This window comes from Hippopotamus amphibius, chromosome 4 (genome assembly GCF_030028045.1).
Source record: "Hippopotamus amphibius kiboko isolate mHipAmp2 chromosome 4, mHipAmp2.hap2, whole genome shotgun sequence".
Classification (NCBI taxonomy): Eukaryota; Metazoa; Chordata; class Mammalia; order Artiodactyla; family Hippopotamidae; genus Hippopotamus; species Hippopotamus amphibius.
In genome coordinates, this window is record NC_080189.1 from 135,561,351 (window position 1) to 135,586,990 (window position 25,640).

At 40.2% G+C, this 25,640-nt stretch overlaps 1 protein-coding gene across 2 annotated transcripts in view; it reads left to right on the forward strand.

Moving 5' to 3' along the window:
- MPP7 (MAGUK p55 scaffold protein 7) overlaps positions 1 to 25,640 on the forward strand; it is a 249,262-nt gene that overhangs the window by 74,984 nt on the left and 148,638 nt on the right. For both annotated transcript variants that reach the window (XM_057731577.1, XM_057731578.1), the window contains one exon: positions 16,199 to 16,317. In XM_057731577.1, the coding sequence (XP_057587560.1) occupies positions 16,199 to 16,317 (119 nt within the window). The remainder of the gene's footprint in view (positions 1 to 16,198; positions 16,318 to 25,640) is intronic.

The following is a 25,640-nucleotide window of genomic DNA, read 5'->3' on the forward strand; positions in this document are numbered from 1 at the left end:
AAAAATAAATATTGTATATTAATGCATATATGTGGACTCCGAAAAAACTGGTACAGATGATCTTATTTACAAAGCAGAAATAGAGATACAGATGTAGAGAACAAAGGTATGGATACCAAGGGGGAAAAGGGGGTGTGATGGGATGAATTGGGAGATTGAGATTGTCACATACACACTATGATACTGTGTATAAAATAGATAACTAATGAGAACCTACTGTGTAGCACAGGGAACTCTACTCAGTGCTCTCTGGTGACCTAACTGAGAAGGAAATCCAAAAAAGAGGGGATATGTGTATATGTATAGCTGATTCACTTTGCTGTACAGTATAAACTGACACAATATGGTAAAGCAACTATACACCAATAAAAATTTTTTAAAAATATTCTTTTCTCTTTGGTAATAAGAACTTTATTTAGTGGGTTTATATTGCTGTTGGAACTTGGCATCCAAAAGATGTGACACTTTTTTTCCTTTTAGAAAAGAGCTTGAGGGATACACAGTGAGCAGCTACGGTAACAGCGGAGACAAACTGTTACCAAATTGGTCAACTGGACCCACTCAGGGGTCCTAGCCCGGGCCAGACCCCCTGTCCCAAATAGGGAGGTTCCTTTTCCTGTCGGACTTGTGCAGCCAATAACGAAACCAATGCTGAGACTGAAACAGAACCAGCTTTATTCAAAGGATGGAAAAGAGGGAACCTAGTTTTCAAGTCAACTTCTCAGCCCAATTCAGGCAGAGACACCACATATATAGGAGAGTCAAGGTAAAAGGGGGGGAATTGAAAGAGAGGGAGGAATATTCATGAGTTATTCGAGAACAGGGGTGTGGTTTGGACCCAGAACTGAGGCAACTCTCCTTTTCAGTCCTTGTATGGGCTTTTCCGGTTGTTGTCATGGCAACTGTCAAATGTCGTGGGCTGGTGGAAGTGTCCTTTAGCGAATGCATTACAGTGACCTTGTAATGAGGCTCAAAGTCTACTGGAGGTCAGATCTTCCTCCATCTTGGGTTAAGTTGGTTCCAACCAGTTTTTGTTTTTCTCTTTGCAGCTTCCTCCTAAACTTAGATGAGAGCAATTGGTTTCTCTTCGAGGCGGGTCAGGGGTATGACCTGGGGCAACGGCCTTGGTAACAAAATGTAGGAGACAGTTTTCTGCTGTTGAGATGTAATTGAGCAGCTATTATAAGGCTATTGAAATCAATACAGTTTTTAAAATATTTTATTTGCCAAAACTCATGTTAAATGTTAACTTCTCTTTCTGATGTAGTGCACTTGAACCTCCTAAGTTTTAAATACTGTTCAAGAAGTGCATGTGAACATGTTTTAAGATATGGGACAAAGTAGCTAAAGTCTATTATTTTGCTTTGCTGCTTCTTGACAAGTGAGGATTGTGGAAAAAAATTACTTTTAAATATTATGAAAGGATTTTTGTGGTAGCAGATATTTCTTAGACTGAATTTTTATGACACAATTTGAATATAAAGATGTTATTCAGGATTGCCTTTATTATGTAGGGGATCTGGTTTAGTATTTGATTTCATTTTTTTCTTGAAAAGGTAATCCAGGGATGCAGCCCTCTTAGAATAATTTCTCACTACTTAACCTGGTTCGAAATGCTACTTTTGTCTTATACTCAATCCTTTACATGTACTAGGCCTCCTTCTGGGTATTCTCGTACATTTCAGCAGCTGTAACTGGCCACTTTGGAGTTTTGAGGGTGGGGTTTACCCCGATGATTATGCTTTCGGTTTCGCACAAAATTTCAAGCAGTTTAAAGAAGATTTGTGTAGGTTGGAAGGATGGGAAGCATTTAGGTTGGCTTCGAACCACCAATTTATTATTTTTAGCTTAAAATAAAATGTAGTTACACTAAGATTATTCCATTTATTACTAAAATTCAGGCATGGAAGTACATTGTCAGCATTCGTTGGAAACTGTCTCACCCATCACATCTTTTCCCCATGGAAACAAGATTTTTATACGTTTTTGATAACATAGGTTTCCTTAGGAGCACAGCTGTTGCGTTACCGCGTGGCAGATTGTTCTCGGGGATGTCGTGACGGCTGTTTCAGGAGACTCCTTGAAAAGAAAGCCATTGACGATGTTTCTGTCTCTCGAACTCTGCTAGGGGCTTTGCTTTCACTTAATTGCTTATTAAACTCACCTAACAAGCCTCCGAGAGGAAAGGATAAACAAAAGATGAGGGCATCTACTGTGTAGCTACTAAGGGCGGCCCAGGTGCCAGGTGTTTTTTGCATTCATTCCTTTTAAACGGGAAGGGGTCAGTTAGGTGCTGAGCACTCCTCCTTTATCTCTGCTGGTTACTGCAGTAGTGCTGGAGAAACGCTCAGCTCTCTTTCTGTATAATCAGTGAGCGACCTTCTGCTTACTTGGTTTCTCAGGCATTTCCTCACCTCCCTGGCGAACACTGGTTACCATTTAATACACTGAATAGTAGCAACAGGACTAAGATTAGAGTTAAGATTAAGTTAAGATTAGGTTTCTGTCCTGCAGTATAGGTTAAAATCCAGATATGGTGTTTGGCTTGGCCTCACTACATGTTATGATAAATTTTAAATATATTATAAATATTGAAATAAATAGAATAAATCCTATTGTACTGTTAACTACAATAAAGCAAGTACAGTGCTTTAGCTTTTATAGCCAACTCTTTCAGGCCAGAAGGCCCTGTAACTGGTTAAATACAGTATAAATGTATCCAGTTTTCTAGAAGAGAGCTATAGGCCATACTTTATAAGAGTTTTACAAGTAATTTTCAGTTTGATATGGCTTCATCATTTGGACTCAAAGTATCGTCATATTGACTGGTGGTTGTGTGCGAGGCCACAACTACCAATGTGTACTTAGTTATGAGTCGGACCCGACCTAAGCTTATGTGCAGAGGTACTTGTAGGTGTGTGCACTTACCTTTGTCAACTCACCCTGATTTATCAACTTTAAGGTACGGGATACCTCGTGTCATGGTGCCTCGCAGCTACTATTTTTACAAATTAAAGGTTTCTGGCAACCCTGCACTGTCAGATGATGGTTAGCATGTTTTAGCAGTAAAGTATGTTTAAATTAAGCTATATACATTGGGTTTTTGGACATAATGCTGTTGCCCACTTAATAGGCCACAGTATAGTGTCAACATAATTTTTGTACGCACCGAGACACCAGAAATTTCATGTGACTCACTTGATGGTGAAGTTTGCTGTCTTATGGTGGTCTGGAACCCGACCGCAGCGTTGCTGAGGTAGGCTTGAAATTGTATAATCTGTAACTGAGCAGGCTGCCATCTGATAATTACTTAAATTATTTTGCATATTTAAAAACTCAGCCTGCCGAATGCTTTAATAAGTTATTTGCAGTTGAGGGAGAGGGTAAAAAGGAGAATGCCTCTGTCAGGGTTAAATTAAAATCTTTTAGTGGTGTAGGTACTTTTGGAAGCAAAACATAGTTTAAAGGAGAAAAATTGAAGCCTGTTATGAATGGCACTGAATAGTGCTGATGATTTTACCTTTGACAAAGTGGAAAATCTAAAGCTTGGTGTGTCCCATTTTATTAATATAATAAAGTTTTATAGTGTTGTTCTGGGCGTCGATATATGTTCTTTAGTGTTTATTAGCCCATAGTTATAGTAAAACGTTTTAGTCCTGTGCCTGGCTATACTGTATAGAATGCAAATATCAAAACTAAGGGGAAAAATCAGATATGTATTTTTCTCCTTCCCAAGTCTTTTTCTATACGGTTTCTAAATACTTTGGTTACGTATGGTATCTAATATGATCGGACACAGAGAACATCTTTTTTATCATTTAACGTAGGTTTATAGCTTCCCCAGACTTGCTCTAATAATGAAGCTATGAGGGAAATGACAAGAATGGTGATATTAAATTTCTCTAGACTCACAGTAAATTTTTCCACCCTGATGGCAAGAATGCTGAGCATCTGGAATCTGCGAGGAGAGCGAATTGTTCGCTGCAGGAAGACTGTCATCAAATTCCGAGCCATTTATTCTCTTAGGAACTACTGTCCTGTGCAGAACGTTATATTTTCACAGAAGCACTTCTCTGGAACTGGCAGAATGTCTTCACGTCTTCGTGCTTCTGTATTTTTGAGATGTTAGTGTTTTGAGAATTAATGTCTCATTGTATCGTTAATTTAATTTCCTTTGATTTAATAACAATTATTTATATTTGTCCAAATACAGTAAAAAAAAAAAAAGCAATAGATTCCTTTATAGTTTATATAGGTAAATCTATGATCTATACTTTGTCATCTGTTTTCTTGAATTTTCAGAATACCTACAGTAGGTATATAGCGATACCTTCTACCTAGGTTATAGCATAGATGTAATTCTGCGAACGTGCTGTGCAGGGAAAGGGAAGGAATGTGTGAAATTCTCTGTTAGTTTTGGTGAAAATATTTCTCAAATCAGGAGTTAAGATTCTAATTAGCCCTGGATCATGCTGGGTATTTACAGTAAGTTTAAGCTGGTAGAAGTTTTACTCTGCTTTTTAGTTTTTAAAAATATTCTAGTGTGTGTGTGTTTATAGAAAGCAAAACCTTTTTCTCTGTTTAGTAAATTTTACTCTGAATTAGACTCTGCTGAGTCTTGATATTTTGTTGTCCTTGTGTTTGGATGTAGTATTGCTCAGGCCGGGTCTGTTTGTTATGGCAGGTACATATCATTGCCTAAGACGTGAGCCAGAATCTTTGGTTAGAATGCTTCATATTAGGTCTTTCTGGTGTCTTCATGTTCTGTGGATACCTACTATAGGTTTACAGTTCAGTAGTGTATTCACTTCGATGAGATGTTCTACTGCTCCTCAGTTTAGTGGCGTTTAGTCTGCATGTGTCTGCCTCACCTGCTGTCAGTCATCAGCTCAGCCTAAATACGGGGCCAACGGGGCTGCACATCTTCCTCCCACACACGATTCTGTTACTCACGTGTCTGGGCGCACGGGTCTTCCAAAGGTGTGAGTAGTCTCGGTGTCCTGTCTGTCCTTTACTCCGAAGACTTCTTCCTTCTCCACTAAATCACGATGCTTCACGTTCTCATCCACCCCTCCCGCTGCCCAGCGGTGCTTCCATTCCATCACTGTCCCAGGTGACCCACGGCCACTTCACTGCTGGACCGTGGGAGTCCCCTCCCCACTGACGCGAGGTTAGTCACCGTTGCTGCTTTGAATGGTTATCTACTCATCCCTTTGATCCGGCCACCCAAGAACTTTAAGTTATGTTAGGCATTGTTATTCTCATTTAGGCTTCAAGTCTGCGCAGCAGCTATGAACCACCTTCCATCTAATGAGTTAGTAGAATCGTAGGTCCCAGCCCTTGCCTGCTTCTCTTGAGACTTTCTAAACCCCCGCACTTGGGTAGGTTAGAGGCTTCTGTTTTTTGCTTTGCCCTTGGATTACTTTTGATGTAGTCCAGATGGTGTGTCTACACTTTATAGTCTTCTTGATGAAAAGACACTTCTCTGTTGTTTGACAAATGTGACAACTCTGGCCATTTTCCTGTTTAAAAGCGTTATGACTTTTTCTCATCTGTGCAGGAAATAAATACGTTGCCTGATTTCTTTTTTAATCCTTTATTCCTGTTCTCCATCCACCATCCTATTTTAATGACTCAGAAGATTTTTATAATAAAGATCAATTTTGTGAAGTGGTCTGTGCCAAGTGGTAAAGTCTTTTTGTGACATTTTGGTCTAAGTGCTTGACTGGTGCAGCTTTTCTGACTTCTGAGGATGTTGTATTCTGTGCCAAGGATGTCCTTGTGAAGTTCCAAATTCCAGAATATTTTGTATTTCGATAGAACTGTGTAGCTTTGAAATGGAAGATAAAAGTCTCTCAAAAATGTTTTAGCACTTAAACTGTAAACAGGAATCCGTTAACAGAAATTCTTGGCTTTTTTCTTACGAAGATATTAATTATGTCAAGAACTTTTGGGAAAATTGCTGCGAGACTCATTGTTAAAAGGCTCAAAAACGAGATGTTTTTAAAAAAACTAACTCCTACTTCTTGAGATGAATTATACTACTGGCTGGTTTTGCCACTATCTCTGCATGCAGTGGGGATTCCCTGAGGCTCAGTGTAGCCAAAAGAAGGAGGATGTGAGTGATTTTATGACAAAGCTGGTCCTGTATCTGATGAACCATTTTCCACGGTCACTTCTAGAGGCGGCGGCCCAGAGGGCCAGGATGATTGAGTAATTGGAATGCACATTTGTTGTCAGATCTGCTCTGAGTCATTTGTTTTTGTGAGGCCTGACGGCAGCGTGGTATGGCTCCTCCTCTCCAGAGCGTTTCCTTGTCTTGGGTACCCTGGCAGTGGGGAGGAAGTGAGAAGTATCTATAATTATCTCAGTAAAGGGGTCACTATCATTTTTCTGTAATCACTTGAAGCGTTTTAAGATGAGCCTGATTAGGGGCTTCCTAGGTAGCGCAGTGGTTAAGAATCCGCCTGCCAATGCAGGGGACGCGGGTTCGATCCCTGCTCCAGGAAGATCCCACATGTCGTGGAGCAACTAAGCCTGTGTGCCACAGCTATTGAGCCTGCACTTTAGAGCCCGTGAGCCGCAACTGTTGAGCCTGTGTGCTGCAACTACTGAAACCCATGCACCTAGAGCCTGTGCTCTGCAACAAGAGAAGCCACTGCACTGAGAAGCCTGTGCACCGCAACAAAGCATAGCCCCCGCTCACCACAACTAGAGAAAGCCTGTGTGCAGCAACAAAGACCCAACACAGCCAATTAATAAATAAATAAATTAATTAATTAAAAAAAAAGAAAAAGATGTCAGATTATTCAGCACGTTTAGTATCAATGACAAATGATTGGCTCCCAGGAGCTTCAGTTTGGGTTTTGAATTATGTGCATCGACATACAGTTTACACGAGCCAGTGTGGTCAGAGCTTTGTCAGTGAATACGTGACATTGACAGCACCGGAATTACAGTTACTGCCGTTTGGTGCAAGTATTTGTTGCGTTATGTTTATCTTGAAGGTTTGAATGCTGTTCTAGAGCTGGGACCATATGTCATTTTTCTTCCCACTTTTCTTTACTACATAGACAACTAGACTGACCCGAGTCAGGGCTGTGTGATCACTTTCTTCACGTCTCTCCTCTCTAATTCACGCTTTACCCGGTACCTGGGGTCCGTCACTGCCCGTCTTCATTGCCTATTGTGGAAAGCCTTCTCCAGCAGCATAAACTTAGAGTTTCTATTTTGTCTCCTTGATGCCCCAGCGTATGCATATGTTTTAGTGTTTCATTTGGAATTTATTTTTATTGTAAACACGCGTATTACATAGGATATACAGTTAAAGGAGGCATCACTCTGAGCTTTACAGATGACTCATTTCATCCTTATTACAATACTAGTAAGGCTAGTACAGCTGTACCTTTATACAGTTTAAATACTGCATGCACAGAGATATGAACCAATTAACCGTTGCAGAGTAGAGATTTGTATTTATGTCATTGGCTGCAGAATCTAAGCATCTACCGCCGGGCCTTTGTATGTGCATTTCTTTTTCCTGCAGGGTGTTTCTGCTCCCCACTTCACCATCCGCAGCTAATGTCTGTACTTTGACCATCCCAGCGTGACTCACTTCCCCGGGGAAACTTTCCCCGAGGCTGTTCACATCCCGCTGCTACTTTCACCATCTCCCTTGTAGCACTTCTGCGGTTACAACTTTATGTTTATTTTCACAATGTCTGATGCCTGTTTCCACACTACACTGGAGGATGACTTTCTTTGCCTTTCTTTCTTCTACCTCACCCTTGTATCCCCAGCCTTAAACAGTCTGGCACACGGCGAGCACTCAGTATTTGAGGAGTGAGGTCGGGAAAGGATCCGGAGGAATTTTGAAACGCAGAGGGACTCGGGCCTTTGCCAGCTCCCTCCACACACTTGAGACGTTGTCAAGTGTGTTATGTTAAACCTGTTCCTGAAACTTTGAGGTCAGACAGTTACCGTGATTGTTTTGTCTTCCAGATAATCTCGGGGGTCCTGGAGGAGGGGACTGTGACAGCAGAGCGATCACCAGGAAGTTAATTATCTAGTGACTTGGTGTAAGATTGCATGGAAACAGTTACACTTTCAGGGCATAGCAAGTGGGGGAGGTTGTGAGCCATTGTGCTGGCAAACGGTTTATGTCAGATGAGTACCCAGAAGTGAAATTTTTAAAATTATAAAAGTAATGTCTATTTTGTAAAAACTCAAGCAGTGCAGAAATATGTATGTATGTATATAGCAAATACGAAATATGAAATATACACACACGTTGCTCTTTCCAACGTGTCACTTGATATTGTTAACACTCCTTAGTCATTGCTCATAGCGCTGCCAAAGTCAGTAACCTCCGCGTGCTGGATCCGACAGCGCTTCTCGGGCCTTGTTCTACCTGCCCTGATGGCGGCCTCCCACGCCCCGGGTTGGTCATCCTTCCCTACCACCCTGGGCCTCCAGGACAGCGACCCGTGCTGCTCATCTCATCACCATGGAGACGCCGGGGCTCGGGCCTCAGCCCCTCTTCCTTGTCTGTCCACACTCGTGTGCTCAGGGTCTCATCCAGGCTCGTGCCTGGACTCCTGAGTGGCAGCTTCAGCTCAGGCCTCTCTGCTGAGCCCCTCGCTCCTGCATCCAGCTGCCTGCGGAACTTTCCCGTCTCCCTTGATGGTGCTTCAGTCCTGGGCTCATGTTTGTTTCTTTCCTTCGATCTGACTGACCCCTCATCAGTCAGACAGAAATTCATAGTTGGCTCTTCCTTCAAAATCTATCCAGAATCCAAACACTCCTCACAGCTCCCATTGGCTGCTGCTGGGTGGCAGCTACGGGCCTCTTCGCCTGGGTCACTGCCTGACCCTCTGACTTGTTCTCTGCCTCTGCTTTTGCTCCCCTGCCTTCTCTTTTCAATTCAGCAGCCAAAGCAATGCTTTTTTTTCCCTTTTTTTATAAAAACTTATTTATTTATTAGCTGCATTGGGTCACTTTTGCTGCACACGGTCTTTCTCTAGTTGTGGCGAGCAGGGGCTACTCTTCGTTGAGGTGCATGGGCTTCTCAGTGCAGTGGCTTCTGTTGTGGCACACGGGTTCTGGCATGTGGGCTTCAGTAGTTGTGGCACATGAGCTCAGAAGTTGTGGCTCTCAGGCTGTAGAGCACAGGCTCAGTAGTTGTGGTGCACAGGCTTAGTTGCTCAGTGGCATGTGGGATCTTCCCGGACCAGGGCTCGAACTTGTGTCCCCTGCATTGGCAGGCGGATTCTCAAGCACTGCACCACCAGGGAAGCGCTGCTTTGACTTTTAAGAATTATTTTGTATTATTTCTCAGATTGCACATGGCTTTAGGTATTGATTTTTTGGGGGGTCATCTGTTTCTTCTACCACCATTTGTGTATTCATGTGCCTTTGCCCATTTTTCTCTTGGTTTACTTATCTTTTATTATACTTAATATCAGTCACTTGCTTGTTGAAAATAATTTTTAGCATTTTTTCTGCAAGCTTCTTTGGTTTTTTGGATGCATGAAAATTTTGTCAAAAGTCTGTCCATCGTTGCTTTTTTGTGGTTTCTAGGTTCTTTGTATGCTAAGAAAAGCATTTAACTCCAAGATGATAAAGATATTCTGTGAGATTGTCCTCTAGTTTATATTTGAAATGTTTAATCCATCTGTAATTTGGGTGTCCAGTGGACATGGAACTTTTGAGGGAGCTCTTGAAGGTTTTTGAGTAGAAGATTTAAATGATGGGGTTATTGTGGGAGACATGGGCCAGAGTTGAGTTTAAGTCCTGGCTCTGCCACTTCCTAGGCTAAATGTCCTTCCTCTGGTAAAATGGAGACAGTAGTAGGACCTGCTTATGGAGAGCACTGAACGAGGTAACCTGTAGAGCACTTCACCTAGCTCATACCATACTATTAGGTATGGTTTATACTACTAGGAACTACTACTGGTAATAATTTTTACTAAGAATTATTTTAGGAAGCTTTAGGAGTTGGTGGTAGGAAGGATAGATTAAGGAGGTGGTAGACAAAAGAAAAAAACATAATTTTAAATTTTCAATAGCTAGTTTTAGTAGACAGGGTGAAAATCGCTAAGGGTCTGACTATGATGATAATAAACTTTACCCACAGTTAAGATTACTGTCATATAGGTCAGCAAATTGGTGAATCTTATAAAGTAATGAAATTTTAATGCAAGACCATGACGCTTTATAATTATCTTCTGATTAATGTATTACAACTTTGAGTCAATCGTGTATTCAACACGCTTGGGTCAGTGATATCTGCCTCCCACAATTCTTGATCGGATCACCTGCCTATTACTTACATATAAGATCCTGATAGAAAGTGTGACTGTAGCTTTACAGTATTACTCCTACCTATTGCCAAAAATAAGAAATTAAAAAAAAATTGCAAGACCGCTTACTTGAAGTTGCTAAAGCACCAAAGTATTTGCATCTGCATGTAAACTACTACTGCTGACCCTCTGTCGCTTGTGTTGCCCAGGCCTCAGAAGGCATCCGTAACACACTCTGACCATGGGTTGTTGAGTGAGACCAACCGTGTACAGCTGACCTTGAACATTGTGGATTTGAACTGCGCAGGTCACTTGTATGCAGATTTCTTCAGTAAATACCGTACTACATGGTCAGCTTTTGGTTGAATCTGCTGTTGTGGAACCACAGATAGCGAGGGCGGCGGTGGGACTTAAGCTTTCTTTGATTTTGGTCCCGTAGGGCGGGTCCTGGAACCAGTGCCCCTCGGACACTGAGGGACGACCATAGTTTCTTTATCTGTGAGGAGAATGACAAGTATTTTACCCTTCAGTGCAGCAGGCTGCAGAGAACTCAGCAGTAGCACATGTAGCTCCAACCAAGTATGTGAATGAGTGACATTGAATTAAGATCAAGGTCCGCACGTGGCTGGCTTAATGAACTGGCCCCTAGAAAGCGCAGTTTACACTGTGCAGAAAGCATTCTCCTTAGGATGTTGTTCTTCATGACGTCAGATGGCCAGCAGTTGCCATCTCACCTTCCTCTGGAAAGGGGAGAAGAGATTACAATGCTTAGTTCCTAGACAGCAGGCTTCAGTAACCAACTCAGAGATCTTAAAAGCATCTTTGCGTCTCTCTGCGGTTGGCTCCCATTACTGTGGACACCTTCCTTGGCCCCTAAATTTAGAAGCACCCTTCTGGGCCCGGCTTTCCTTCCTTCAGATCCCAGCCCGTATCCTGCCAGCTCCACTATAGCCTTTTCTGACCTTCATTGATTGCTTTCTCCTTAAAATTGCTAGAATAATTATTGTATATATAAATTAAGCAACTCTAGACCTATTTTAGTTTTGCTTGTATTGACTTCTTTTCTCTCAGTATATAAAATACACTAGTTTAAAAATATTGCTTTTTTTTGTTGGAACATTTTTTATGAAATAAACTTATTGAAACCCTTCAGCAGGGCTCCTCTACAGTGTCCTGTATCGTGTGTGCCCAAATATAAGGTGAGTTTTTCTTCTCCTCTGTAAAACGATCTCTTAGAGAAGAGAGAGCTGGCTTATGCTCAAGTCCTTACAAAATCTCTTATAGAGAACGTTCTCTGTTTATTCACGTGCACAAAAGTGTGTTGAATTGAGAAGCCAACATTATTCACGTATGATCGAAATTCATAATTTGGGGGATTATTGAAATCTCCCTTGGCAGAATTGTTTTTTTCAAAAAGGAGACGAAGTTTAAGCCAGATTTAATTATTCCTTGGAGAAGGGTTAAAAACCTCACAGTTGTAATTGATAGAATTTTAAAGAGTAGGTGAGTGGTTTTGTTGATCAAAAACGTAGAGCTACAGAACAAATGAAAAACCCATCGGCTCTGCCCAGATTCTCAGTAAAGGAATCTCACGTATTCAAAACAGTGCTGTGTCTCAGCTGCCCTAGAAGTGAAAATGACCTGTTCTGACTCTACAAGTGCAGCTCATGATGAGGAAGAATTTCAGTCTGAAGAATTTAAATAAAAGGGTTGTGTGAAATGTACAAATGGGGTAAAAACTAAGTATCTAAATTAATGTATTTTACTTACTAGGTTATTCAAGGTAAATGATTCCAACTAAATTACAATTTAAATATTAGAGGCAGTCATGAGCCTCTATCAACATCCCTGAAAATTATTTCATTAGCTGCCTAAACATCTGTTTATTTTACTTGCCAGAGAAAATGTCTTGGCTCTTTACTTGGGCAAATAGGAGATCGTTATATTTAGGATTGCTTGATGTTTGCTCATATATGAGACACTTTCTGTGTCATATAAGATTGTAAGATCCCTGGGGAGAGGTAGTGGTATGTTCTATACTTAGTTCTGTCTCCAGGGCTCCGACTCTGAGAACTCACACGTGTTGATTCTTGGGAATGTAGCCTTCACAGCCCTCACCCGGGCGTTATTCCTGCTGAAGCCTTTCCTGACATCCCTGGAGGAACTGACCACTTCCCCTGCCTTTGCCCCCACAGTCTAACCCTGTCTTGCGCTTACTTTGCTAACAGACTGTGGTGTCCTCTACACTATAGATGCCTGAGGACAGGAATCACGTCCGATGTGTCCTAGACCTTCAGAGATATGGATGTGCTAGGTTCACAGGTGCCTTAAATATTTATTGGAATGAGCTTGGGTGACTACAGAGGAGCACTTTCATGGCCCCAGTTCTTGCTCAGGGAACAAGTGGATTTAGGTAAAATTTTTAAAGACACACCGTGCTGACTCAACTCTCATTACTTGTTCTCTGAATCTCAAGAACCAGAACTATTTGGATTTCATAGTATTCTTCACAGTTGGGACTCTAGGAACCGAATATAGGAATACTTTAAAGCACATGTAAGAACACAGACCCAGTTTTAGACATGCACTGAGATCACTGATTTGAGTGGAAGTGACTGTCCCTGATACCTGCGTTGACACCACATACAGCCCTGGCCTAGGAGCTCTTTCAACCATCTTGTACATTTCTGGTTGGCTTTTCCTGTCTCTTCTGACGTTGTTCTGTGGCCCCAGATGAACAGAAGTGAGTGCTGTTGCCACTGAGGACCTTACAAATTAGGATTGCATGAAGCTAGAAAGACACAGAAAACTCAGGCTTCAGAGCAATGACTAACAGAGAAATTATTATTATTTTAAAATTAAATCTGACATGGCTTCTTCCCACAGAAAGCTAAGGTGTACGTGGTTAAAGTGAACAATTTCCATATCTGAAAGACTATAATAACACGTATATGTGAAATCTAGAAAAACGGTATAGACAATCTTATTTACAATGTAGAAATAGAAACACAGAGAACAAATGTATGGATACCTAAAGGGGAAGGGTGGGGGGTGGGAGGAACTGGGAGACTGGGATTGACCCGTTACGTTATTGATACTATGTGTAAAATACACAACTGATGGGCACATACTGTATAGCACAGGGAACTGTACCTAATGCAGTGTGGTGACCTAAATGGGAGGGAAATCCAAAAGGGAGGGGAGGGGATATCTGTACCTGCCTGGCTGATTCATTTTGTTGTGCAGTGGAGGGTAACACGACATTGTAAAGCAACTATAGTCCAATAAAAATTAATAATAATAAAAAAGATGGGGTGGTTTCGTTTCTGAGTATGGTGTTGTGTGCAGTTGGCAAGTATCATTAAGCCGTTGTTTTCACTTGGAAGCGTTGCACTGAGATGTTCATTGTAAGGAGACTTCCTAAGGAAAGAAGAACGTTGTTTTTTTAATCAAATGTCCGCCCTGTGAATTGTTCCACTGACTTCTTACAACAGCTGTATTTACCACAGTTTCTTCTTCTGTTTCAGCTTTATTTTGACCTAATTATAGAGTCACATGTAAGACATAGTACAAAGAAATCCTGTGTACTTTCCCAGTTTCCCCCGTGGCAACATCTTGCGTAACTGCAGTAGCACGTCACAACTGGGAGATTGTCTTCCACACCATGGGCTGACCCTTTTCAGATTTCCTCGGTTTTACATGTGCTCGTGTGTGTGTGTGTGTGTGTGTGTGTGTGTGTGTGTTTATTTAGTTCTCTGCAATGTTAACACATGTGTAGATTACCATTTCTTTTTCAACAGGTGAGGGAAACAAGGTTCAGATAAGTTGTGTTTAAAGTGTAGACCTGGGGTTTGAATCTAGGTCTGTTTGATCCAGACTTTTTTTAGTAATAATGATGATGGAGAACAGTCATGATCAAGAATACATTGGCTGAAACACAAGTTACATGTGAAGCATTGAGTCCTTACCCCACGCCAGGGCGGTTCAAGTGTATGAACTCATTTAATCCCCCCACAAACTGTCCCATGTAAATTATATCACAGTTGAATTACTGTCATTTACCTCTGATCATATTACTGAGGAATAGGTAATCATTTTTACTACTCCCAAAATCAGTAATAAAATAGTAAAATTGTACCTTCTTATTATATAATTTCATTTTGTTTTTTTGAGTTTTAAGTATTTATTTACAAAGTTCTTCCTAAGACAACTGCTTTTAAAATATAGCAGTAAAGGATCATTTACTATTTAAAAGTGGTACATATGTGGCATAGAAAAAAATCTGTAGAGTCAGTTGAACTATTTAGCAGATAACTGAAAATTGTTAAATGACACACATTTGCGGTACTCCCTGATAGAATTTCATATTTTGAACTCTGACCTTAACCACTGATCTTGGCAGTGGTGATTACATTTGTGTGTCTGCGTATGTATGTATTTGTATAAAGAGAGACCTGTATTATTATACATTGACTTAGGCTGAGGTACTGTAAAAATATTTTTACTGAATTGTAAATAAAAGCTAGTTTAGGCAGAATGCCAGGTTTTTATGGGAATAAATATAAACCACCAAGAATACTTAAAAATGTAATTGGGAGAAGGTTTTTTGCTTGTTTTGTTTTGTTTTTTGTTTTTTTTGGTTTTTTTGTGCTCTTAGAGTATTTTGGGTCTTTTTGGCCAGATGTAGCCCCAGGAATATTTCAGTTTAATTGAATCTCTCAAGTTACATATCTGACTCCCAAAGTGGTACCTAATACATTTAGTTGTGAATTATCACTGATTATCAGAATATTATAATGCTTTAGAAAGATAGTAGATGCACTAATCAGAAGTCCATAATTTACGAGTCTTTGCTGGTTAAATATCTTGTAAAGCTGTCTCTCTGATGAACAGCAGCACTTATTCAGACCAGAAATAACAACAGTCCCGTGTGTTGTAAATCCCAGGAGGTCTCAGTGTTTTTGTAGACAGCAGACAGAAATAAAAGGAATTTTGTCCTTTTTACCTCATGTAATCCCGCTGGAAAATGAAACATGTGCTCTGAGTTGATACTGACTTCTGCCAGGTCACCTCCCTGAAGAGTCCCGGGCAAGCAATGTTGCAACATTTCTTGGACAGGAGATGGATGGTCTGTGCAGCGCGCCCGGGACATTGCGCTACTGTCTGCTCGGGGAGGGGGAGCTTCCAGCGAGAACACGCGCAGCCTACATCTGCTGCCTTGACTCTTTCCAGGGGCATCACATACCCCCAATTACAGGCGCATTTAGACTGAGTGCTCCCCGTTTGTTGTTAAAAACACAAAACAAAACAAACAAAAAACCGCACAGGTGGCTACAAATAATGCCGCACCAAATGTAGTTTATTCTGGCTTCCTTTTGAGAACTAGATTTCAAGCATTTGATAATGCAAATGTTTTTGAAGCTATATATTATTAGGAACTCTTGGAAAGCACACAAGCATTTTAATGGACCACGCTATCAGTTTTCTGCTCTTCTAAAAAAGTTTTTCCTATTCATGAGTCATTTCACTCTTTGGCTGACGTTGGGGGAAATGTAATAACAATTAAGGAAAGGAATGTATGTGTTCTTCTTCTTCTTCTTCTTTTTTTTTTTTTTTTGAGAGCCTGTACACATTTTCTGTCTTTGGTTGTGTAAACTTGGAAGACCGTAAAAATGTTGACCACCACAAAAGGTAAAAACGGGCCTGTTCCTTTGTACATCTTCGGAATTTAAAAATTCAAAAGCTTCCTTTGCTTCCGTGGAGAAGAGTTTTGCTCAATGGCCCAGAATACAGCTCCAGTAAAAACAACCCGTTCCAGCCATCAATTACATACACCTTAAGCGAAATTAATGAGATCACTCTGAGATTACGCTTTGTGTTTTATTTTCGTTTTATAGGTCTGTATGAGCTGCTGGCGGCTCTGCCCGCCCAGCTGCAGCCACATGTGGACAGCCAAGAAGACCTGACCTTCCTCTGGGATATGTTCGGTGAAAAAAGCCTGCATTCACTAGTCAAGGTAAACCATGCTGATGTCACATTCTCTTTGTGGAAAAACATATGGAAAAATATTTGGAGCGCCATCAAGTAAACCAGAGATCAGATTGTTGCCCTCAGAAAACAAAACAGCCTTGTTCCATTTCACTGACAGGCGTGGAAGTTGTTAAAAAGATTCTACCAAAAATACATAGATGATTTCACTTAATCATGGTGATCTGGCCGTGCATACTAATAGAGCAAGCCCGTGCTTGCCCTTGTTTAGAAAAAGAATGTGAAATAGTAGCAGGAAGGTTTAGACTCCTCATGGTCAACATTCATGAGCTGGAATTTAACTTAAATAAATAAATGTTCGCAGCAGAAATTAGAAGGAATATATTTTCTGAGGTTAAGAATGGCAGCTGTTCAGTAGCCACATTAATTTAAAATAATTTCCTCTAACAAAGTCAAGTGAAATTCTAGCAAGTGGTTTCTTCTCTTGGCACAGCGCCATGGAAATGGTATTTTATGTATAAATACACGGACGCTAAATAGGAATGAAAAACAGTGTTTGGAGACCGTTTTAGCCAAGCATCATGCCATGGAAACGATCAGCCACCAGAAACCAGATCTTGCCACACAGCAATGCTGGGAGTGATCAGAACTCTTAAAATAGTAAAACGAGAACAAGGAACTTACTGGAAAATATGCCACTCTTGCTTCTGGAAATATGAATTGCATTTTCTCTCATTTAACTCAAGCCGAAAGAAATTTAGAGTCTTACTTGAGTCTGTAGGAGATAGAAACGTTTGCCTCAACAGTGTCTGATCCTATCCCCAATTCAGCTCAATCTGCTGTGGTTGTCTGTTGTGACAAGAGGCTTTTTGAAGGCTATATAGTATTTGGAAACGAGTGACTTTTGAGGGATGGTTGGTTCACAGGACAGGAGAATTCTTACTGCATTTTTTTCTTGTCAAATTTGCTGAAATTTGTGTGCTTCAAGCAGTTGGCAATTCTCAAGAAGTTGAAGTGTTGATGTGTGGCATTTTCCTAGCAGTGCACTTAAAGATTTCTTTATTGGTTTATTTATTGAGTTTTTCTATAATTGCCAGGATATCTTTGTATTCTGAATAATTTGAGGTAGTTTAGTTGCTCTCTTGAGATGTGTTAGAAATGGTCTTGGGCATATAATTGACGAAGTTTATGACTTACTGAAGCAATCATGAAAATATTCCTGTATTAAGTGTTTGGAAGTTGGATAGTTATGGTTTAGATTGATTTGATCTCTTGATAGAAGGAAGGAAGCACATTTCAGATAGCATCATCACTCCTTAATCAGTAAGCAAACATGCCCCCCCCCCAAACAACAGATGTATGTGTGTTTGTATTTATTTATAATGTGGCTACTATCTCAGTTGCCTTGCCTATAAAATGGAAATTATAATACCTATTGACAAGGTTGTTTGTGAGTTTGAAATAAAATAGTGAAGATCTTTGTTGTTTTGGTAATTAGGTTACTCAAATATAATTATTAAGAAAATTAATTGTCATAGCATGTCAAGGACCAAAAAGAATCGACAGAGATGGTTGTTTTTTTTTTTTTATGAATAGAGTAAAACTAATGTGTAAAAAAATTCTTAGTTACACTAGCTGTTGAGTTTTCAGCATAGGTTGTTATTCAGAGCATGTGTCCGTAATTAAGTGGCTAAGAAGCATACTGTTCTCAATATCTGATTTATAAACAGTGCAGAGAATAAACTGATGTTGCTTGTGTTTTAAATAGCATAATAACGTGTACTGTTCCAAATGTTTTTCAGTAACTGCCCTAAAATATATTTTTAAAATTCGTTTTATTATGTAACTCTAGTACATTCTCAGTTTCTTAACAGCCCCCTCACTCCCCACTTTTCTCACGCACAGACCTCAGGGTGTCCTCTGACTGACCCATTATGTTAGTTTTCGAGTAGGAAAACCTAGGATACCTCCAGGAGGCAGGTCCCACGGGATCGTAGTTTAAACAGCTGGAACAATCTGCTTAACTGTCTTCCAAGTGTCTCTACCGCGAAGGGTGGAGGAGAGGAGGCTTCGGCTTCTGTACATAAATCTCAGTAGAGCAAAAGGAATTTGTCTGAAAAGGTTTGTTTTTGCCTGAATCAAAACACGCTTTGATGTTTTTTGCCTGCAGTTGACGCTGTTGGTAGATGATTTAGAACTGGGTGAACTTGCTTTTATTCTAGCCCCAAATTTTCACAGTCCTCATCTTCTTGTAGGTAAAGGAGAAAGTGGTTGTTAAATGGCCACACAGTTCTAAATACAGACAACTTGCTGGTCTGATGTGAAATATAGTTAAGAAGAGGCAGGTTTGGCGTTAGGGTCTGTGGCAGGTACGGCTGCCCCCTTAAGATTTTGAGCTCCTCTCTGGGGGGAATTCTGCAGGTCGTGAGCTTGTCATTGGAAAAGAACTAAGCTGATCCTTATTGTGTTAGCTGTGGACTTTTTTTAAAAAATTATTTCTAAATAGAAAAGTTGAATAATAAAAACTGTGAGCACGAGATCCCAAAAAAGGGTTAGAGTTAGGTCAGAAGAAAGATGATACTGATAGAAGATCTAGGAAATAGCATATGTAAGAATGGAAAGGTCATATATAATGTGAGGTAAGACAAAGATATCAGTTTTCACATGACCTAATGAAGTTGATAGACCATCAGTCAGCATAGAGCCACATTTTGGACCCAAATTTTGGAAATATACAGAACCATGAAGCATGTAGTTTGTGTCTGAACCTCATTTCTTGATTTATCTCCTATCCTTGTATTTTTTCCTATTGAGATTCCTTTACTTACTTTAAATTTTCTTTTATTCAGTTGTGTTGTGTGTATTTTTACAATCTGGTTTAAGTTCATCTTAGAACAAAATGTGGCTTAAAGACCTAACTATTATATTTATTTTAAAGAAGGTTGGTAGTTCCGTTTCTTCAATAAATTTTTGTTCTTATTTCACAACTGTGTTGGATTTTTAGGATAAGCATATCAAATTTTTAGTACCTTTTAAATAGTTGCATATGTTTTTTCTGCCCTTTCAAATAGTTGCATGTATATATAGGGGCAGGAAAAAAAAGGTAGCAATCTGAATTTTATCCTTTTGGGGATTCTGAAGTATTTGAACAAAACACAGATTGATTATTTTCAAGAAAAATTTCCTGATATGATTGAATTACCATATGTATTTCTGTGATTTCAGTTTTAAAGGAGTAATGATAACACTTGGCTGGACCCTTGTGACATTTCGTTACGTAGTTTTAACTTCTGATGACCGACTGCTTTGTTGGCACTGTCTTTGTTGAGGTCTTACTATATGCCAGACACTGTGTAGGTCCCCAGGGCGAAGCTTTCCAACAGAGCAGGCGCAGCCCCTTGTTTTATGGTGTCTCCAGCCCCCCAGAGGGCTTGCAGACACAGCAAAGGGCAGTTGCAGCATTCCATGACTGCCTACGTTTACAGCTGCTCGTGAGACTCACAAGGTGCCTCCCTTATCTCTGGCCTCAGGGAGGGGCTCAAGGAGGATTTGGTTTTTTCAGCTAAAACCTGCATGTTGAATCAGAGTCGCTCAGGTAAGAATTTATGGGGGAAGAGGGGAGGTCAGGCAGAAGCAATAGCATACATTGTACAAACACCTGAGGGCAAGTGTGAACCTTGTGCCTTTCAGGATGGAGGCTGCCAGCTTCTCTTGGCTGCAGGTTTTCTGCTCACCCAAGTCAAGGAAATCCTGGTTGCTCGTGGCCTTGGGCAGTTACAAATAAAGCTTCTATAAACATTCGTGTGCAGGTTTTTGTATGGGCGTAAGTTTTCAACTCATTTGGGTAAATACATAGCAGCATGATTCCTGGATCATATGATAAGACTGTTTAGCTTTCTAAGAAACTGCCAGTCTGCCTTTCAAAGTGGCTGTACTATTTTGCACTCCCACCCGCAGGGCATGAGAGTTCCTGAGGCTCTGTATCCTGGTCAGCATCTGGTGGTGTCGGTTTTGTGGATGTTAGCTTTCCTAGTAGGTGTGTAATGGTATCTCGTTACCGTTTTAATTTGCAGTTCTCTTCTGTCATGATGTTAAGCATCTTTTCATATGCTTATTTGTCATCTGTATGTCTTCTTCGTTGAAGTGTCTATTCAGATCTTTTGCCTATTTTTTAAATGAGTTGTTTTCCCCTTATTACTGAGTTTTAACATTTCTTTGTGTTGGATACAAGTCTGTGTTGGATCAGATGTGTTTCGCAAATACTTTCTCCCAGTATGAGACTTCTCTTCATTGTCTTTGTCTTTTTTTTTTTTTAGCTCTTTTTTGGAATATAATTGCTTTACACTGTTGTGCCAGTTTCTGCTGTACAACACAGTGAATCAGCTGTATTTATACATATATCTCCATATCCTCTCCCTCTTGAGCCTCCCTCCCACCCTCCCCATCCCACCCCTCTAAGTCATCACCCATCATCAGAGTTGATCTCCCTGTGTTGTGCAGCAGCTTCTCAGTAGCTATTTTACATTTGGTAGTGTATCTATGTCAATGCTACTCTCTTACTTCTTCCCAGCTTCATCCCATCCCCCCCCCGCCTCGTTCTCTACATCTGTGTCTTTATTCTTCAAATGCAGTTTTATTTCTTCCTTCCCAATCTGTATACCTTCTATATTTGAGGGCATAGAATTGTTTATAATCTTTTATTATCTTTTTAATGTCCATGGACTCCATAATGAAGACTCCCTTTTCATTTCTGGTATTAGTAGTAATTTGTGTCTTCTCATTTTTTTCTTGGTTAGCCTGGCTGTAGATTTATCAGTTAATCTTTTCAAAGAACCAGCTTGTGGTTTCATTGATTTTTTTCCTGTTTCCTTTATCAATTCTATTGCTTTTTGCTTGTATTTTATTCTTTTTTCCCCCCTCCTTGCTCTTTTTTTTCTCTAGTTTCCTAAGGTAGAAGCTTAGATTGTTCATTTTAGTTCTGTTTTTCTTACTTCAGTGCTATACTTTCCCTTTAACCACTACTTGTGCAGCATCCCACAAATTTGATGTTATATTTTCATTTATTGCAAAGTATTTAGAAAATTTATCCTGAGACTTCTTCATTGACCCATATGTTATTTAGAATTGTTGGTTAATTCCCAAATATGTGGAGATTTCACTGCTGTCTTTCTGTTACTGATTTCTGTTTTAACTCCATGTGGTCTGAGGCATATGCTGTATGGTTTCCATTCTTTTAAATTTGTTATGGTGTGTTATGGCTCAGAGTGTGGTCTGTCTTGTTCTATGTGAGCTTGAGAAGAATGTGTATCCTGCTCTTATTAGATGAATGTTAGATTCAGTTGGTTGGTGGTGCTGTTTGGTGCAGTTTAGATCTGTCAGTTACTGATAGAGAGCGTTGAACTTTCTTAGTATAATGATGGCTTTGTTCATTTCTCCTTGCCGTTTTCTCAGTTTTGCCTCAGGTATTTCAACACTGTCTTGTTAGGCGCATATGTGTTAAGGATTGTTATGTTTTCTTGGAGAACTGACCCCTTTTTCATTATGTCATGCCCTTCTTTATCCCTTATAATTTTCTCATTCTGCTCTCTGCTTTGTCTGAAATTGATGCAGGTACTCCAGCTTTCTTTTGGTTAGTGTTAGCATGGTTTATCTTTCTCCATTCCTTTACTTTTAATCAATCTTTGTCTTCATAGTTAAGGTGGGTTTCTTGTAGACAATAGGTTCTTCCTTTTTTAACCTCCTCTCACAGTCTTTGTCTTTTAATTGGTATATCTAGACCATTCACATTTAAAGTGAGTGTTGATATAGCTGGGTTATATTGATCATGTTTGCCACCGATTTCTATTTATAATACTTGTTCTTTTTGTATTTTTATCACCCTCTCTCTTCCTTCTCTCCTTTTAGTTGAACATTTTATATATTGCATTTATTCTTTCTTAACGTGTCAAAGATTTTTTAGTGCTTACCCTAGAGTTTGCTACATACATTTACAACTAATCTAGATCTACTTTCAAGTAACACTGTACTATTTCACAGATCCTTGCAGGTACCTTATAAAGAATATTCTTAATTCCTTTTTTCCTGTCCCTTATAACATTGCTGTCATTCATTTCACTTATCCCTATACTGTAGTCACCCAGCACGTTGCTGCTATTATTTGAACAAAGAGTTACCAGATTAATTAAGAATAAGAAGAATGAAAGATTTTATTTTACCTTTATTTACTCCTTCTCTGATGCTCTTCTTAATGTATTTCTGAGTGCTTGACCTACATCACTTTCCTTGTCTTGAAGAACTTCTTTTAACACTTGTTGCAAGACAGGTCTACTGACAGCAAATCTCTTAAATTTAATTTTGTTTGTTTATCTCTCCTTTACTTTCAAAGTACAGGTTCCCTAGATACAGAATTCTAGGGTGGTGTTTTTTTCCTTTCAACACTTTAAATATTTTACTCCAGTTTTTTCTTGCTTGCATGGTTTCTGATGAGGTGTCTGATGTAATTCTTGTGTTTGCCTTCTATAGATAAGGTGTTTTTTAACTTGAACTTCCTTCAAAATTTTCTCTTTATTTTTGGATCTTGCTGTTTGAATACAGTATACCAAGGTGTAGATTATTGGGCATTTATTCTGTTAGATGTTTTCTGAGCTTCCTGGATCTGTGGTTTGGTGTTTTGTTATTAATTTTGTAGAATTCTCAGCCATTATTACTCTGTATATTTCTTCTTTCTCTTTCTGTTCTCCTTGTGATGCTCCCATTGTGTGTATGTAACCCCTTTTGTAATTGTCCCATAGTTCTCGGGTATTCTGTTCCTTTTTAAAAATTTCATCCTATTTCACCTTGTGTTTCAGTTTGGGGAATTTCCATTAACATATTTTCAGTCTTACTGATTCTTTCCTTGGCCGTGTCCAGTCTACAGATGAGCACATCAAAAGCATTCTTTCTTTCTGTTACGGTGTTCTTCATTTCTAGCATTTCATTTTGATTCTCTTAGAGTTTCTGTCTCTCTGCCTACATTTTCCATCTGTTCTTGTATGTTGTCCACTTTTTCCATTAGAGCCGTTAGCCTATTAATCATACGTATTTTAAATTCCCTATTTCATGTTCCAGAATCTGTGTCAGAGCTGAGTCAAGTTCTGATGCTTGCTCTATCTCTTCAGATGCTTTTTTTATTGCCTTCTATCGTGCTTTGTGATTTTCTGTTGAAAGTTGGACATGATGTATTGGGTAATAGGTACTGAGGTAATTGGGCTTTTCATGTCAGTTTTTATGTGGACCTGGCTGGGCTGAATGTTTGCTGTAGCTCTCAGTGCCCGAGACTCCAGTTTCTTAGTGTGCCCCTTTGTCTTGGTCCTTCCTTAAGAACTCTCTTGGAGTCTGTGTCTTGTGGCTGTCTCAGTGATCCACTGTTATTTTACAGGAGCCCTGTTGGTGGTGGTGAGTTGTAGGGGAGAGGCATTGTTATATAATCTTCTGAATAAATGTCCATCCCTGGGCTCTGAGCTGTTGCTGCTGCTTTTTTTTTCTTTCTTTTTCCTTTCTCCCCTTATTTGATATAGGAAGGCCAGAGGGGGGCTAGTGTTATCTTACTGCCCTTACCCAGGTCAAATAAAGCTCCTCCCTTAGAGGGGAGGCCTTTTTATGGAGAAAGCTCTTGGCCTGTGTATTTCAAAATGATTACTTTTCTCCTTCCCCTGCTTGAAACACTAGGGGATTTTTCTCCTGTCATTACCATGAGAACTGGTGGGGCTCCTGAAGGAAAGTGCAAGGGTCTCCTCCGAGACTGGAGTTTTTTTTTTTAAATAAATTTATTTATTTTATTGGCTGTATTGGGTCTTCGTTGCTTCACACAGGCTTTCTCTAGTTGCGGTGAGCGGGGGCTACTCTTCCTTGTGGTGTGCGGGCTTCTCATTGCAGTGGCCTCTCTTGTTGCAGAGCACGGGCTCCAGGCGCGTGGGCTTCAGTAGTTGCGGCACATGGGCTCAGTAGTTGTGGCTCACAGGCTCTAGAGTGCAGACTCAATAGTTGTGGCGCACAGGCTTAGCTGCTCTGCGGCATGTGGTATCTTCCTAGGGCAGGGATCAAACCCATGACCCCTGCATTGGTAGGCAGATTCTTACCCACTGCGCCACCTAGGAAGTCCTCCCCAGGAGTTTTGAAGCCTCAGGCTAGTCCACCTTTGCCCACCATCAATTTGTCAGAATGACCAGTTAAGGGGTCCTACAAGTTTCCGGCTCCAGCCGTTTCTGCCTCTGCTAATAAATAAGCTCATTTCAGCCACGATTGTCTGCATTCCTGTCACTCCTGCTTTCAGGGTGGCAGTTTGTCCTGCAAATTCCATTCTCTTTACATGTCTGAGCTGAAACCAGAAGTCTCTCTTTGCCCTCTTTTTAATTTGGCTGTCGTTTTATTACTGACTTGTAAGAGTTCTTTATGTATTTTGAATAATAGCTCCTTACCAAATTATATTTGTAATTGGAAATATTCAATTTCTCTTCTTAAAGATGTCCTGCAGTTTTGTTTTGAATGGAATGCATGACGTCGTTGGCAGATTAGTTGACGAGTGCAAGTGAGGTGTGACAGATAACTTAGCGGGAGTTTATTTTCAATCTCTGTATTAATGTGAATTTGTGACGTTTTCAATGCTAGTGAATTTAGGTAGAATCTTAAAAGTGGAAATCTTAATCTTGAGTCTGAAAATAAGTCTTGAGCAGATACTCAGAAAGCAACCTGTGAATGAGAACGTACTTTAAAAATTTTATATCTCCAACCTGAAACTTCAGGAAATGAAAAACCAGCTTGAAGGTAATGCTTGCTCTTAATCTTGCAATAATTCCAGTTTTCTTAATCATTGGCACCATGAGACTTGCTTGGAAAGTAGTTATTTCCAGGATAATTGATACAGTCAAGCTATAAAGAGAGAGAGAGATAATTTTATTGAGCGATGGTTTTATAATCATGCAGGCACTCCACGCTCTTCTTTTAATCTAGAAGCAACGAAGAGCATCATATTGAGGGGAAAGGTGATATTTACACAGTAGTAAATCAGATTCAAGGCTGAAAGGCTACTTTACAAGACACTTGCTGGTCCAGGGCTCTTTAGAAACAAATTGTGCTGTTTTGGAGGGGAGAGGGGGTGTTAGGTTCAGAGAGAAAACCCATTGGGGAGGTTATGTTACTTGTCTCTGCAATAGCATTTGCCTTGGGTGGGAGGAAAGGAAAAGGCAGCCAGACATTGCGAGTGATCCCTGGCCACCTGGTCTGGCGGAGTGGAGAACTGGGTATCAGCAGCTGGTAACACTCCTTGGCCAATCAGAGGTAATTGTTTGGCCAGCTCTGTTGGAGGAGCCAGAC